This window comes from Lepidothrix coronata, unplaced genomic scaffold (assembly GCF_001604755.1).
Source record: "Lepidothrix coronata isolate B3197 unplaced genomic scaffold, Lepidothrix_coronata-1.0 Scaffold38, whole genome shotgun sequence".
In the NCBI taxonomy this organism is placed as follows: Eukaryota; Metazoa; Chordata; class Aves; order Passeriformes; family Pipridae; genus Lepidothrix; species Lepidothrix coronata.
Genome location: NW_016690218.1, coordinates 5,565,073 through 5,579,722, shown reverse-complemented (window position 1 = coordinate 5,579,722; position 14,650 = coordinate 5,565,073). Strand labels below are relative to the sequence as shown.

General features: G+C 34.6%; 1 protein-coding gene across 9 annotated transcripts in view; it reads right to left on the bottom strand.

The window, feature by feature from the left end:
* USH2A (usherin) overlaps positions 1 to 14,650 on the bottom strand; it is a 379,818-nt gene that overhangs the window by 318,399 nt on the left and 46,769 nt on the right. For all 9 annotated transcript variants that reach the window (XR_001874412.1, XM_017812861.1, XM_017812864.1 and 6 more), the window contains exons 10-12: positions 12,137 to 12,332; positions 11,231 to 11,361; positions 1,208 to 1,403 (exon numbers count right to left, since the gene is read on the bottom strand). Coding sequence is in view for 8 of the 9 variants with exons in the window: in XM_017812861.1 (XP_017668350.1) it covers positions 1,208 to 1,403; positions 11,231 to 11,361; positions 12,137 to 12,332 (523 nt within the window). In the remaining variant the exon portion in view is untranslated. The remainder of the gene's footprint in view (positions 1 to 1,207; positions 1,404 to 11,230; positions 11,362 to 12,136; positions 12,333 to 14,650) is intronic.

Sequence of the window (14,650 nt, the reverse complement as noted above, 5' to 3'; positions counted from 1 at the left end):
TTTTACTCTTAGCACCCTTTTTATTGCATGAAAAGCATAGCATTCCACAGGAAAAAGGACTGAAATTGTTCAGCCTTCTATCTATTTAGAGCTGTTTCCGTTATTTGTTGTTATTCTGAATTTACTTCTTTCTTCTAATTTCCAAAAGAAACAAAGACTCACAATATTACAAATGAGTCAACATTCACAAATGATGGTATATAAATATCAAGTATACTAACGTGTGCTTAAACATTATTAATGCAACCTAGAACCATGCTTAGGCTGAATAAAAAATAAATTACTAATTCTGTTAGTAACAAAGCAGAAAAGAATTTTTTCTTTTTGAGACACATGTATAGTCTGAGACATGTACAGTTACCATGCAAGGCTCACTTTATCAGGAAATTCTCCTTGCATAATATTCCCATACATCAACATTTCAAAGTGTATTATATATACTGTGTATTTTGGGCACTTGATAAATTTTGTCCTTATGTGGCTGTGGCTCCCCTCAAATATGCTGGAAGTAATAAATTGCTATAATCAAATCTAATTTCTGAAAAATACCTGTGGGAGTAACAAACAAAAAAGCACGTCTTGTAAAAAAAATGATAAATAACACAGAAGGTAGCAGTTTATTATAATCAGCTTGGCATTGAATTACAAAATTAAAATTATGTGGCCCTTGATAACTAACCCTAGCTATGTACATGATCTGTGGAATTATGTTGACTTATTTTGCATTTCATAGGAACAGTTCAAAGAAATATAATAGAAAAAAATTGATAGATTTATCACAAAGGACCCTGTAGCACAGAATATTTTGAGAAAAAAATCCATTTATTTTGGTCTATTAAGAAAACTAGCATGGAAACGATTTGCTTAGAAGTCATTAAGCATAAAACATTTTGAAAAAGTGTTAATTTCCTAAAAGAAACATCTATGCAGTAAGCAAATTACATTATTTTTGTGACTTATTAGTATGGAACCATGTAAGCTAATGTAGCTATGCCATAAAGAAACTTCTAAAGGGTTGATTAAACTAAGCTTCAAGCTGTAGCTTGATAGAATTATTAAATTAATAATTTTTCAACAGTTAATTTCATTCACTTTTATAATCTGCCTTCAGCAAAGAAGTTTTCTATACCTTTCATTTAGAAATCAAGTGTGTTTTATTTCCAAGGAAAACAAGAAAAATGGCTCCGAACTCTTGCATTACACATACCAATAACATTTGCTTTGCACTTGCACTGTCCTGAATTTTGGTGACAGGTAATATCTCCATTGACTGTCCCAGAGGTATTACAGTTACAGGGACTGCAGCCATCAGGGTTTGACTGTTGCAGATTGTAGAATCCTTCCTGGCACTGATTGCATTGTCTGCCAGACACATGTCTCTTACAATTACACTGGCCTCCAATCTAGAAAGATACAAAATATTATAGAGTGATGAACATTATCTATTTTTAGATGATACATTCATTAGCAACAAGAACGGGAGTATGAGCTGGGGAGGAGAAAATTTTAAATGGAACAGAAAAAAAATATAAGTCTGTGTAACACTTTTTTAATTTGTTGAGAGAGAGGAAAAAAGATAAATATTGAACAGAGTGTAACTATTCGCCTTTTAAATAGAGTTTAAAAAGTCCTGTTCTTTCAAAACAGAAGGGAAAAATAACTGAATAAACAATGCAACCCTATTTGCCATCTGGACAGAGAATCTGCAAAGAACATTTACAAAATTGCATTGTATAAATGGTGACATATTAAACCATATAGTACTTTTTTGAATCACAGTTACTGCAAAGAACTGCCATCTTCAAAGGTCAAGTTTTGCAATTTTTGTTCTGACCATATGCTTCTTTATTTTAGTGAAAACGTTAGTTAAGTAAGAATGAAGGACAGTTGAAAATTTTCATTTCTTATTACTCATCTAAGTTAAATTTTCTCTTCCTTTACTGAAGGATGTGATCCAACAGCTCAGTATCAGAAACCCTCTCCCTCTTTTCATGCTTCAGCTGGTGTTCAAAATACTCCACTTCTGTGGAGGTATATAAAGGTCTTCACCTACTCCCTAAATAGGTAGCATTGCTATTCAGAAGGAGTTGACACATCCTATGTTATTCCTGGACCATGACCCAGGAGTATGAGTCTCACATCTTGTGCAAAATTAAAGGGTTCCTGAAAAGCTACCTCAATGTCTGAAAGCCAGAAAAAAACCCCAAACCAACAATCTCTACATTCATCAATTTCCAATTTGGTGGGAAAACCGACCACAGGAAAAGGGCAATGGCACAGGGATGGAGAAACTAATGAAAGGCATCAGTTAATGCACAACACAGACAAAAACCAGCAAGTCAAAGCGCACCAGGATGCAGGAGATGTGAAATGGCAAAAGGTTTGGGATTCATCATAAAGGAACAAAAACTAACTTTTCTAACTCAAGTGTTCTGGAAAATGCAGATGGCAGCAAACTAATAAACTCTATAAGTAATTTTCTTTGGGTCAGTGTATTTTTTTTCCGCACAAATATTTCTAAATATGAAAAAGTACAGTGATTCAAAAATCGCATTCATCTACGACATCAACAGCTGTAGTTCAATGTACTTTGCTTTTAAATGGTTACCAGAACAAAAATTTCTCTTAATGGTTGCCTTTTTCATCTTTAATCTATAAGTCAAGCAAAGCTGAAAGAAAGGAGAGACAAAGCTACTTGGAAGTTCCACTTAAAATAAATGTTATTATCACACATTCAATTCTACAATGAAGCTCTAAGCTTGGTTAATACAAGACAAAATAGAGTATTTCAACATCTAATAGTAAATTCTCAGTGCAGAAAATACTGAAAGTTAGAGAAGCATGTACTCCTACCCCTTCCTCATAAAAGGATTCTGTAGTCCATAAAATCTCTTCAATATGATTTAATGATAGAGATCTATTACCGATTTATCAGCCATGTTTTTCAGGAAGATGAAGATACGAAAAAGGCAAGACAATATTTTTTTAATAAAAGACAAGACAACAGCAACTACAAAAAGAGTTAAAAGACCACAATAGCAGAAAACACAGCAACAAGGATTTTTAAGTTAATTCCCTTTTAGACTGGATTTGATCTAGATATTTAGGGTATTATAAGAGACCCAGTCATGCATCACAGCCATTCATCAGAGGACTCACATGTGAAAAGAAACTCTGAGTTTAATCCTAAATGAAAAAAACCCCCTAGTTTAATACATAACTGCAAAAGAAATATTTTGTGCTAGTGACCACAGAATACTCAGATTACACAATAGCGCTCAACTCATACTTTAAAAGTCTTTAAAGTTACTCCAAACGCTACCACAGGAAGGAAAGCATTACATGCAAAAATTCATCTTCAATCAGTGAAAAATGGATCAAAACAAGGAAGTTAAATAAGATAGGATAACCAATACCAAATTTTAAAACTAGAATAGGGCAATACAAAAATGAGCTTTTAAAACAAGCAACATGCCTAAAGCATGAAGGAAACAAAAGGTTTTTTAAATGTCAGAAGCAAAGGAAGACTACTAGAGAATCACTGTGCAGAATAAATAATTAAGTAGTATGATTAGCAGACTCAGAGTGGACATCAGAACTTTTCACTAAAAGGAAAGTGCAGCATCAGTAACAGGCTTCTCAGAGGGGATGTGGAATTTCTGTCCCCAAAGGTACCAAGACTTACTCAGACAAAATCATGACTGACTGGATCTATCACTGACAACAATTCTGCTTTGAGCTGAAGCAGATCACCAACTAATGCTTTTATAATTATGTGTAGCATTCAGGAAAGAGAACCACAACAGAGATTGCAAAGAAAGAATTTAATAGCTTTTCACTATGAAAGAAGTGCTACCTTTCTATATTAGGAATGATTTTTAAGACTGGTTTGAAACCAAAATGTCAGAAGGAAAATATTTTAGCAAAATCTTATTGTCAAAAAGTGACTAAACATGAAACTAAAGTTCTAGATGAACCAAAATATAAAATTACTGAGATATTACTTGCTTAAATGAGTATCCACAAAAGAGAAATAAAATTATAAAAGTTACATTAATCTCCTTAAAAGGCTGTAAGGAAGTTTCCAAACAATCTAATAGCCTTTTTTTGTATTATTATTCTGTATTCTATTAGAAATTAAAACACGTTTGATATATTGAAGAAGATTGGTATTTTTTCCAAAGAAAAATCATGCTTCATGATTCTACTGCATTTCTTCAAGTCAACAACATCTGGAAATATCATATATACTGAACCAAATGGATGATCAAAAATTCAAATTAATTTCTACATCAAGAAGTACAAACTTTATGCCTGGGAAAATCAATGCTGACTATTGGTAGACAGTAATGAGTCCAAAATTAGCTATTTCCACTCAAGAAAGGAGATGTTAAAGCTGTTTCATTTCCCCTACAAAAAAATTGAAAGCTCTGAGTCTCTTAAAAAGGTGACAGGAATACTGGAGTTATTAGGAAAAGAACTGAAAGGTATACAGAAAATTTCACTGTGTAATAAAAATCCATTATGTATCAACCCTTTGCATAATTTGTATATCTGGGTACCCTCTCTAAAGTAAAAGAGGTTACAGAGTGAGTAGAATAAGCAAAGATACAAACAAAAAGAGACTGAAGACTTTTCAGTTTGGAAAGAGATGACTAAGATGAAGGGAATACATGGCTATAAAATCATGAATGGCTTACAGAACGAATATTCATTATTTCTCACTTATAAGGTAGAACATCCAGGAAATCATCAGAAAGTAAACTAAAAAAAATGAAAGCGTATACAGTACAAGTGTGTGGAAAAATACACTTTTTTGGAACTGCATTAAAAAATAAGTTAGGTTAATTCCATATGTGGATGCCAAACATGGCCACCCAGATGAAAACCCTGAGTTTGTCTCAGGAAGTCCCAAACCCATAAACAACTGGAATCTAGAAAAGTATATCACAGAAAGATCATGCTTATGGTAACTATCAGAGAGGATACTGTGCTAGATGAGTCTCATTTCATCCAATATAGCTGTTCTTATCCTGAATACATGGAAATCCAAGGCTAATTGTGATCAAACAGTAGCTCTTTCCTGATGCAACATGTGAAATGTGTAGATTGCTAAGTGCTAAGAGGAGCAAAGAAACTAGTATGTTCAGCATAATTTCGTGTCAAGCTATTACAAGAAGCAGTAATTTTCATCACATTCGGTTGCAGAAAATGTATGTCCCCAAGCTTTCTCTTAATAGCTTAAAAAAAAATTATGCTTGAAGAATAAATGTAACTCTTCAAATGAGGGAGAAATGTCTGGTTGTCTGGTCAACTGAAAAATTCAAATTTTCCCAGGATCCAGCCAACAAAACCATTTGGAGATCTTCACATACAAATAATAATAATAGGGCTTAATTTGGGGAAAGTTTGGCTTAAAAATGGGAAATATAGAAAAATAGTATCTTTCATTTCTCTTACAGGCAGAGAGAGAGAAGCACCAAAATAGTCTAGGAAATGCTTGGCAATGAATACTCTTACAAAGAAGTTGTACAAGCTGACAAATATTTATAATGCCACAGAAACAGGTACCACAGGTTAAAACATGGAAATCTACAACAAAATGGGTAGAATAAGCCATTTCTGTAACGTATTTTTATGTATTCTACACAAAAATCTAACTGAATTATGAAACTAAGTGATTACTGTTATCACTATTATTATTTCTGTAAACCCAGCTTACTCTGGAAACTATTATATCAGTGAGAATATTGGTAGCAATTAATATCTAAAGATTTTGTTAACCAGGATTTCATCGGTTGTGTACTGGAGATATTACTAAACCTTCCCCCTTCTCCCTCTGATTCAAAGGCTATCTGTCATTTAAAGAAAAATATTTTATTTATGCTGATTATAGAAGAGCAGAAAGCAATCTGTTCTCCTGTTGCTTATGTCTGAGAAGCCTGGTTCTGATCCAAACAGTAAGCAGACAGAAACAGCCTGTGTATTAATATTACCATCTTGGTACTAAATCACTTATGGAAAATATCTGTCTAGATGGGTTACTATGAAAATGAGCCTAGCCAAGCATTACTACCAAGTGGTGGTGTATCTTGGGACCTCATAATTACAATTGTTATTTGATACAGAAAATCACTGATGCTGAGTTGACATATATCCCTTGTGCCATTTATAATTTAGGTATGAAATACACATTAGTCCTATATCCTTGAATGTAAACAGTTACAAAACCTATGCAAGAAACCTCCTCCTGCACAAATCACAGCTGCAGCATCATTGTCCTTAATGAGGAAGTTGACTAGTTAAGGTTTCTGAATTTCAGATATACTGAGCAGTTCACACTGCTTTAGACTCTAGTGATACCGATTTTTAGTTGGAGAACACTTTAATCTAACACATCACATCTAGAAACACAAATTCCAAGAGGTGCCTGTTCAGGAACTCTCCCGATGTCCAGTTACTAAACTGATAGGAGGACTTAAAAATAGATTTAAGCACCCAGGACAAAGGTTGACATATTCCAAAGAATTGTCTCAATTTTTGTTTTGAGTACCATAAAATATTTATTTAGCCACATCAGTCATCTAGTGACGTATCACAGTATCAGAAACATAACTTCTGACTACTTAGGTTCTTGTTGACCGTATATATTCTTAAAGTATAAAATGGAGTTTTGTAAAAAAATAGGTAGCCTAAGTTTTTCTGAAAGTTAAAACCATCTTTTTCCCCTAGATATGCCTATAATTTCAAATTGTTATTCTTTGGTATCTGTAATAGAAGCAACATACTGCCAGAAAAGTAACCAGAAAGTCTCTCCAATTCCAGAGAATAAATATGAGATGAGCCTTGATGTTACTAAAAAAAAGAGTAATGCTGACACCTTTCTAAGTTTCTTTCACCAAAGTTAACTTCCAGTTTTGAAGCCCAAAACACATGACAAAAATAATCTTTTGTGATTGGCTGAGTCATTATGATTTCAATTATTTACCAGGGCAGAAGCACCTTCCCTTGACCCACTGAAAATGCAAGTTTTAGGGCATTGCAAGACTCAGAGGTATATTCAGGTCTGGCATGAAACTCTTGCTGTTCATCCTGCCATCACCAGTTTTGCAATTGATTGGTACCAGTCTCAATGTTCTGCCTTTTTGATATAAATGCTAATTATATACTTCTCATTACCTTCTCACTTGATGCAAATCTGGCAAGGACCCCAGCATCTAGTTGTCTGCAATCTCAGGAAGTGGGAGGGGGGAGCAAGGGGGTTGAGGACTTTTATTTTCTTTTCCTTTTCTTCAGTTTAGGAAATGAGAACTGTACGGTGTGCTGGCTCACACACATAGGTTAATGGTCTGACACCAAATACCTGAGAGTATTCTCAGTATGTCAGCTTTGGGAACTGAAAATTGAATAAGCAGCAATAATGAAGTTCCTTTGCACTCCCCTGATATCTCTTCTTGTCATCGCTTATGATGACTTTCAAAAGTCAGTAGCTTTCTACTACTTTTACTCAAAATGTACAATGAGCCATTTACCCTCTGTTCACGACACTCCAAGGGGTGGGAGTGAACCAAATACCCAAAATAAAAAACTACCAGAGAAAACCAAGATTTCTACTGTAAAAAATCCATCAGAAATAAAGCTACAGAATTATGTAACATATAAAGCTTATTTTACTTCACTTTAGCAATAGCATTAAAGGCCTTCTATGAAAGGAAATCCAGGATTCAGAGGACACACAGTGTTTTATAACTTGATATTTTATGGACTCCACTGTGCATGTGCTTTTCATTTACACATTTGCATCCTATACATTCCTTATTCTATTTGGTATATCTGTTGTCCAAAATGCCCTTAATTAACTGCTTTAACCTGTGTTTTTTCCCTCGTAACACACATTTCATTTATTTTTTTATTGTCAGTTACAATAAACGTAATTTATTGTAAAAAACAGTGTAGGTGGATAAGTGAGAGCAGGGGAATGCTCGTTCTAATTTTAGATAAAAGAATTATCTCAGAACTGAAAACAGAAACAGAAATACTATTTTGGTTTAAAATATATATATATATATATACACAAATGCATAGCTAGCCTTTCGCTATGTATAAAATAAAATTAGATAAAGCATTCAAAATTCTTAGTGAAAAAAATAAGAAATTCAAAAAAGAAATATTTAGAGAGTGTACAGAAAGGTGAAATCTGAAGCCTGTTCAGAAAGTACCTGGTAGCACTGTAATCTGCTTTCATTTGACTCTTCAGAGAAAACAGTAACTAACATTTTGTTCATTTTCTTGCCTTAGAAAGAGTTTTCTTGCAAGATGAGACAATACAGCTGCCACCTTGACAGAAGGCAATTAAGTCTTTGCAACTCTGAACAATAGCCTCAGCAGTAAAATACCGTTTCCTTGCAACAATAAGTACACGATACATATTTATTTGGATGTCAAGAGTGAATTTTTAAAAGTCATCCAAAGCTGAGTAAAGAAAGATACCTAAATTCATTGAGACCAAAATAGTACTTCCAAAGATTAGGTAAAGGCAATACCAGCACTTCCAGGTTTGCCTAAAAACAAATGCCCAGGAAAAGAGTGCTTTTTTTCCCCAGCTTTGTATATGGTTTATTATAATAGAATCATGAAAGGACTACAAACTGCCATGCCTGATTGAATACATAAGCATTTGTAGAGCAGTCTGGGTAAAAAGCAGCACAGGAAAATGAGTAAAGGATTGCGGTATAGGGGCCAGAAGAAATTAATCTCCAGTTCTCTATACAGAGCAAGAATGATCCCATCAGTAGTATTCTGGCAGAATTTTCTCATGTGTGAATGGTTAAGGAAAAGAGAAGAAGGCAGCCAGTTCTTCTTTCAGTTTCATAAAACTCAACCACCTCAAATAGTTCATCTGGATTTCTGATTGTTTGAAATACTTTGTGACAAACATTCACAAAGAGGATGCAACCATCTTTTCTACAGTGATTAAATGTCGATAAACAGAAAAGAAGTGGACAGCTTATCAGGTTGTAACAATTGTCTCTTGCATTCACCAGTCTCAAAGAAATATCTCTCTCTATAAAAACACGTAATGAATTGCTCATGAATGCACTGCTACACCACCCTTCTAAAATGCTACTCATTACTATAAGCCATGAAGTTAAAATTTTGAAGTTTTTAATATGTTAGTTTGCACTTTACAAATGAAGTCACACACTGATCTCTAAGTGGGCATGATCTTCAGATATATGAGAACTGAGAAACTATGCAAGGGAGAAATGCTACATACCTACGAGCACTGCTCACCAAGGGTAGAGTGTAAAAGGTGAACAGGCATAAAGTTTTCATGATCAGTCCAAAAGACTGAGATGGTAGTAACCAAGTTACAGTAAGCTCTTCTACCCATCTTGTAAAGTATCTACGTGAATAATACTGTATTTGATGAGTAAATATTCTATATGAATTCAATAGATTCATTTGTGATTCAACGGATTAATTTTGGAACTCTCTACCTCCTGGAACTTAGTGACACAAGTGGCACTTTGCAAAAAGAAAAAAATGTTGATGACCTGAAGAAAGTGGTGAGTTATGCAGTAAAAGTGTATTCTGCCCCATTTCTGGCAAATTTCCTTGAAAATTATGAATGTGATGTGACAATTAACTTTCACGAGTAGGGTCCTTATTCCTTATGATTCCATCTTCCACAGGTCAAATTTGGAAACACTTCCTTCAATGATGCCTTCCTATTTCATGTAATTCATTTCAGCCTTTAGGCCCCAGCCTCATTAATCTATTCTTTAATGCCTCTCAATCATTTCTCCCTGCTCTGCTTCCACTGCAGCAATTGATGCTTTACTGAGCAACACAGTCTCCCCCATTTTTCCCATTTTATCTCCCCATTCATACTTTCATAGTCAAGCTTCATCAACATTCTTGTACTCTGCAGTATAAAGCAGTGATTTCTGTAAACTACTCTTCCTCTTATTATTAATCACATATAAAGTTGATTTATTTTAAAATTTCACCACAAACCACGGGTACATAAATTAACATTTGCTTTCATTCTTCCTATATCTTGAAAAATAGTCCTAACATGATATCTGCATTTTGCAAGCTTTTTTTTTTTTCCATTTCTATGTTGCTGGCAAAAAGCATCACCTTCAGAAGACCGAAAATTATAAAATAATTGTTATTTGTACTACAAGGGGTTATTTTAAAAAACACATTATGCTAAATTTGCATGTCACTCAGAATATGCACCAACGTGAAGGTGCACTGAGTCAAACTGGGCATGTACCAGTACCACTACAGAACTGGGGATGAAAATACAAGAGGATCCACAAGAGCTCACTTTTAAATAAAATGCAGTGAGAAGGGGCATATTATGAAAAAACCTAGAGACTGCTTTATGAATAAGAGTCTTGAAAAAGGAAGAGACAGGAAAAGTGGCAACAAGCTGAAGAAGTTCTACCTCAATTACCAGTAGAATAAATTCTACCATTAAAATACATTTCAAATAAATATTTCTTCCCTATTCCTAACAAAATTTAGATTGTGGCAATGGACAGGACATATGTGAATAGAACATGAAACACAATATATCTTTTATAGATGTTCAAGATTTTAATCAGTTTTTCTGCCTTTTTTCAACATGCATGTTTTGAATGTTACAGATAGCTTTATTATCAAACTAGACATTTTATATGTCAATGAGGTCCTTTGGCTTAAAAAGCATAGTTGACTGTGGTCTCTTTTCAGCATCACTTTGTGGGTTTCCTTTTTTTTAATGGACTTTATAAATTAAAAGGAAGATCAATCCTTGTCTTATTACAGAGAAAAGTAGCTTAGTTCTAGTTAAATTCCAGGCTCAGCTTATTGCCTGGATTTTCAAAACCTGTTGGTAACTTTAAGACAATATAAAGACCTTCAAAAACACTCAAAACCTAGAGGTTTTAACATTACTGAGTGCACAGGTATCTGTTAGCATCATAAAACTACTATTCATACAGCATCTTTATGTCTGTTGCTGATCTAGACGAGTAACTCTCCAGCAGTACATCTCAAATTGCTGTGTTTTCTCTGCTTTCAACGTCTGACTTAAGTCAATTATCATTTTTAAAAGGCTGAACTTCAGCATTTTTTTATAAACCAGTTACCATCTAAATACATTTTGTAAAATCTTACAGCTGTCTACACAGCTAATTAAAATGTTTTCTCTTTTTTCTATATCGAGGTTACTTACATTATCACACAGGAGGCTCTTATTTTTGGTGCCTGTTGCATAACAGTCACAGGGTTTGCAAACATCAGTGGCTGAAAGATCTGCACCTGCTTGTCTGTAATGGAAATCCTTGCACAGCTCACAGTTCCTTCCTGCATGAAAGAAAGGTTATGCATTATGGCTTCCAATTCATTAAAATTAGCTGTATAATTCAAAATTAAAGACTATTCCTTTGAGAGAATTCTATAATTTTCAGGACGTCCATTTTAATGCACCTTTCATCTCTACCTGCCAATTTAGTGATCCAGAGCATATGAAACAATGAACCTGTTACAAACTATGTTTTACTCCATTAAACTTCCATCTGTTATATAATACCACACTTATATAAAAGCTGTGCCATGCAAATGCCTATACATTTTTTTTTAAAAAATTATCATTGAACCTGAAACTTTTCTTTTTCCCCTTTACTAGATAAAGCCAAGAAAACTGAAATAGAAGAAAACTGTTTTAAAAAGTATTCAAATGCACTATCTACACTGAATAAAGACCTTTACTCAATAAGCAAGAAACTAACATTTTTGAGATGTCTGTTAAACTGGTCCAATTAGAAAAATGATATTCTAGATTTAAATGCCCTAGCACATGTAACGGTAATAGCTTTGAATATATATGTTTTAATTATTTATTAGAATGTTTTTTGCACAAAAGATTTTATACAAGATTGGATCAAATTTTACCAGTATTTTCCTATGGCCTAAGAATCGACACAACTGTTACTACTGCACTATCTGAATAGTTAGAAATATATATACATGAGATTTTATTGGACTGTCAGCCATCAAGCACTGCTAATCTCAGCTGACATAAAACTTAGTCAAAAAGTGACTGCAAAACAAACAGTCCATTCTCTTTGGTGTGACTTACCAGCTGTGTTGTGCTGACAGTTATCACACACTCCACCACCACCTCTGTAGTGTTCCTGAGGAAAAGGATCCATTGCTAAGTCATAGTGGCAGCTCACTGCATGGCTGTAACACTGACATGGTTTGCAATTATAAGCATGAACTTGGTCACCTGGACGAAAAGGCTTGTCATTGTATAATGGCAAGCAGCGATCACACTGAAATAAATAATAAATAAAATACTATTTCTTAGAAATTAATATTTCTTTCTCTCATGAGAATACTATTATACCCTCTATATTGATATTTCATTCTGTGTTTTACCCCATTTAAATATTAATAGTATTGGTTTTAGACAAAAAGACCTATGCTTTCTCGCATATAGGAAAATAACAAACCCAACATTTTAATTATTATTATTTTAGGCATTTTAAGTTAATTAAACACACCAAAAGCAAGGAAAGTGGGCAGAAGAATAAAATTTTAAGTATTTAGATACTCAACACAGGCTAACATCTTGAGATTCAGATTTACCTAAACTTCTAATGATGTAAGATTGTGCCTGCTGTGTTTGAGGTACAGAAGACATATTCACCTAGTGCATCCATTTGGATGGATTTTAAACAATGTTATTGTAGTTTCTAACATTGTAGTAACTGTACTTTGTACTGTCACCATTTGACCTTGTGAGTGAAACCAGAAACAAAATACATGGCAATTTTAATTTCCATCTTTCAGATGGAATTTAAATGCTTCAAAATAAGTTGCTTCTGTAAATTATTTGGGCAACTACTTTCTTTTTTGGGCAACTTCTGTCTTCTTCAGTTCCAGAAGTGTGCTCATGACTATTATTCCAAGCACTATTATATCTAGGCCAGTGTGTCTGTATCACCTATATTCTGACAATTAGGAAACTGCTGAAGTTTCTAAACTTTTCCTCACAGCTGATGCTGGGAAAGCATCAGCTGTGGGGAAAATGAGAAACTGAATTAAAAGCCATATGCTTAAGATGATCCAAGAATTGCAGACCAGTCACAACTCATAACAAAAGTCACTTGGGAGACAAAATGAAAGCATAAGAACTTATCTGCTGAAATTTAGTTTTAATAAATGAAACTAACAATAAGCGGTAAGATAACAATAGCTACTGCACATTTTTGCCATCTGTTAAAAAAAAAAACCCAAAGCAACAAAAACCCACAACAATACCACATGAGGAAAAATCAGACTTTTCAAAATGAAAATTAGCAGGGCTTCACTTGAGACCTTGAACTCTGGCCTTTCTTTATTAGAACAATCGCTGATAATTGTGATTAGCTCAGATAAAGTACACTAAGGGAAACACCTTGACTGCTACTGCTACACAAGCTACAAAGCTCAAATTTATTCAAGTCCTTCCTTCATCCACATCCATCTTCCCTCTCCCTTTGTCTCTGCCTTGAAGAAAATCAACATTACACAGCACCAACATGAGACAAGGGTTCATTCAAGCATGGCACAACTTGGGAAGCGCAACAAAGAAACAAGCTCCCAGCCAAGCCATCCAACTCATGCAGCTTCCTCCTCTCAGCATGTCTATGGAAATATATCCTCCTTGAAAGGAAAATAGCACAAGAATAGCTACCAACCTGCCAGCCCTGAGTTTCCATTTGTGCATGGCTAGCCACACAGCAGCTGAAAGCATTCATCATCTCATTTCAGATTTAATCTTAGATCAGTTACTTATGCACACCTGTGCTTGCACCTATTGTTAAACAACACAGGCACTAAGGAGTAAGAAAGAAAAAGATGGCATTTGATTACCTAGGACAGAGCCTCTTTGAAATATGTCTCTTGTTCTGTGGCTTAAAACTTTAACAGAACTTCAAAGAATCACAGAATCATTAAGGTTGGGAAAGACCTTTAAGATCATCAAATTCAACTATTAACCTAATGCTGCCTGGTCCACCACTAAGCGACTTCCCTAAGTGCTACTTCCACACATTTTTAAACACTTCCAGGGACAGTGACTCCATCACCTTCCCTGGGTAGCCTGTTCCAATCACTGAAAACCCTTTCAATGAAGAAGTTTTTCCTACTATCCAATTTAAACCTCCCCTGGAACAACTTGAGGTTGTTTCCTCTTGTTCCAATGCTTGTTACCTGGGAGAAGAGATTGACTCCCACCTGTCTACAATCTCCTTTTAAAAGTCTTGGCAAAAAAGTAGTCATTCAGAAATCAGCAATGAGTGTGAAACAATTGTTTTTCTAGCAGTTGTCACATGTGTATGCAATAAAAATGTGAATTGGGCTCCCACCTCACCCTGCTGTTTGTCACACCTTTACTAGGTTAAGAATTGCATTTAACTTCCAGACCTCCAGTGTTGAACTTTCAAAGATATACATGGCTTTTAGGTAATATCTGTTCCAGCACAGTTTCACCCTGCTCTGGAGACAGTCATCCTAATTTCCTCATGGCTTTCATCAGCACCTTCATTACAGCATTTGACTATCTATCAAGACCATGTGCTATCAGAGCTTTGAACTGCATCTGTCT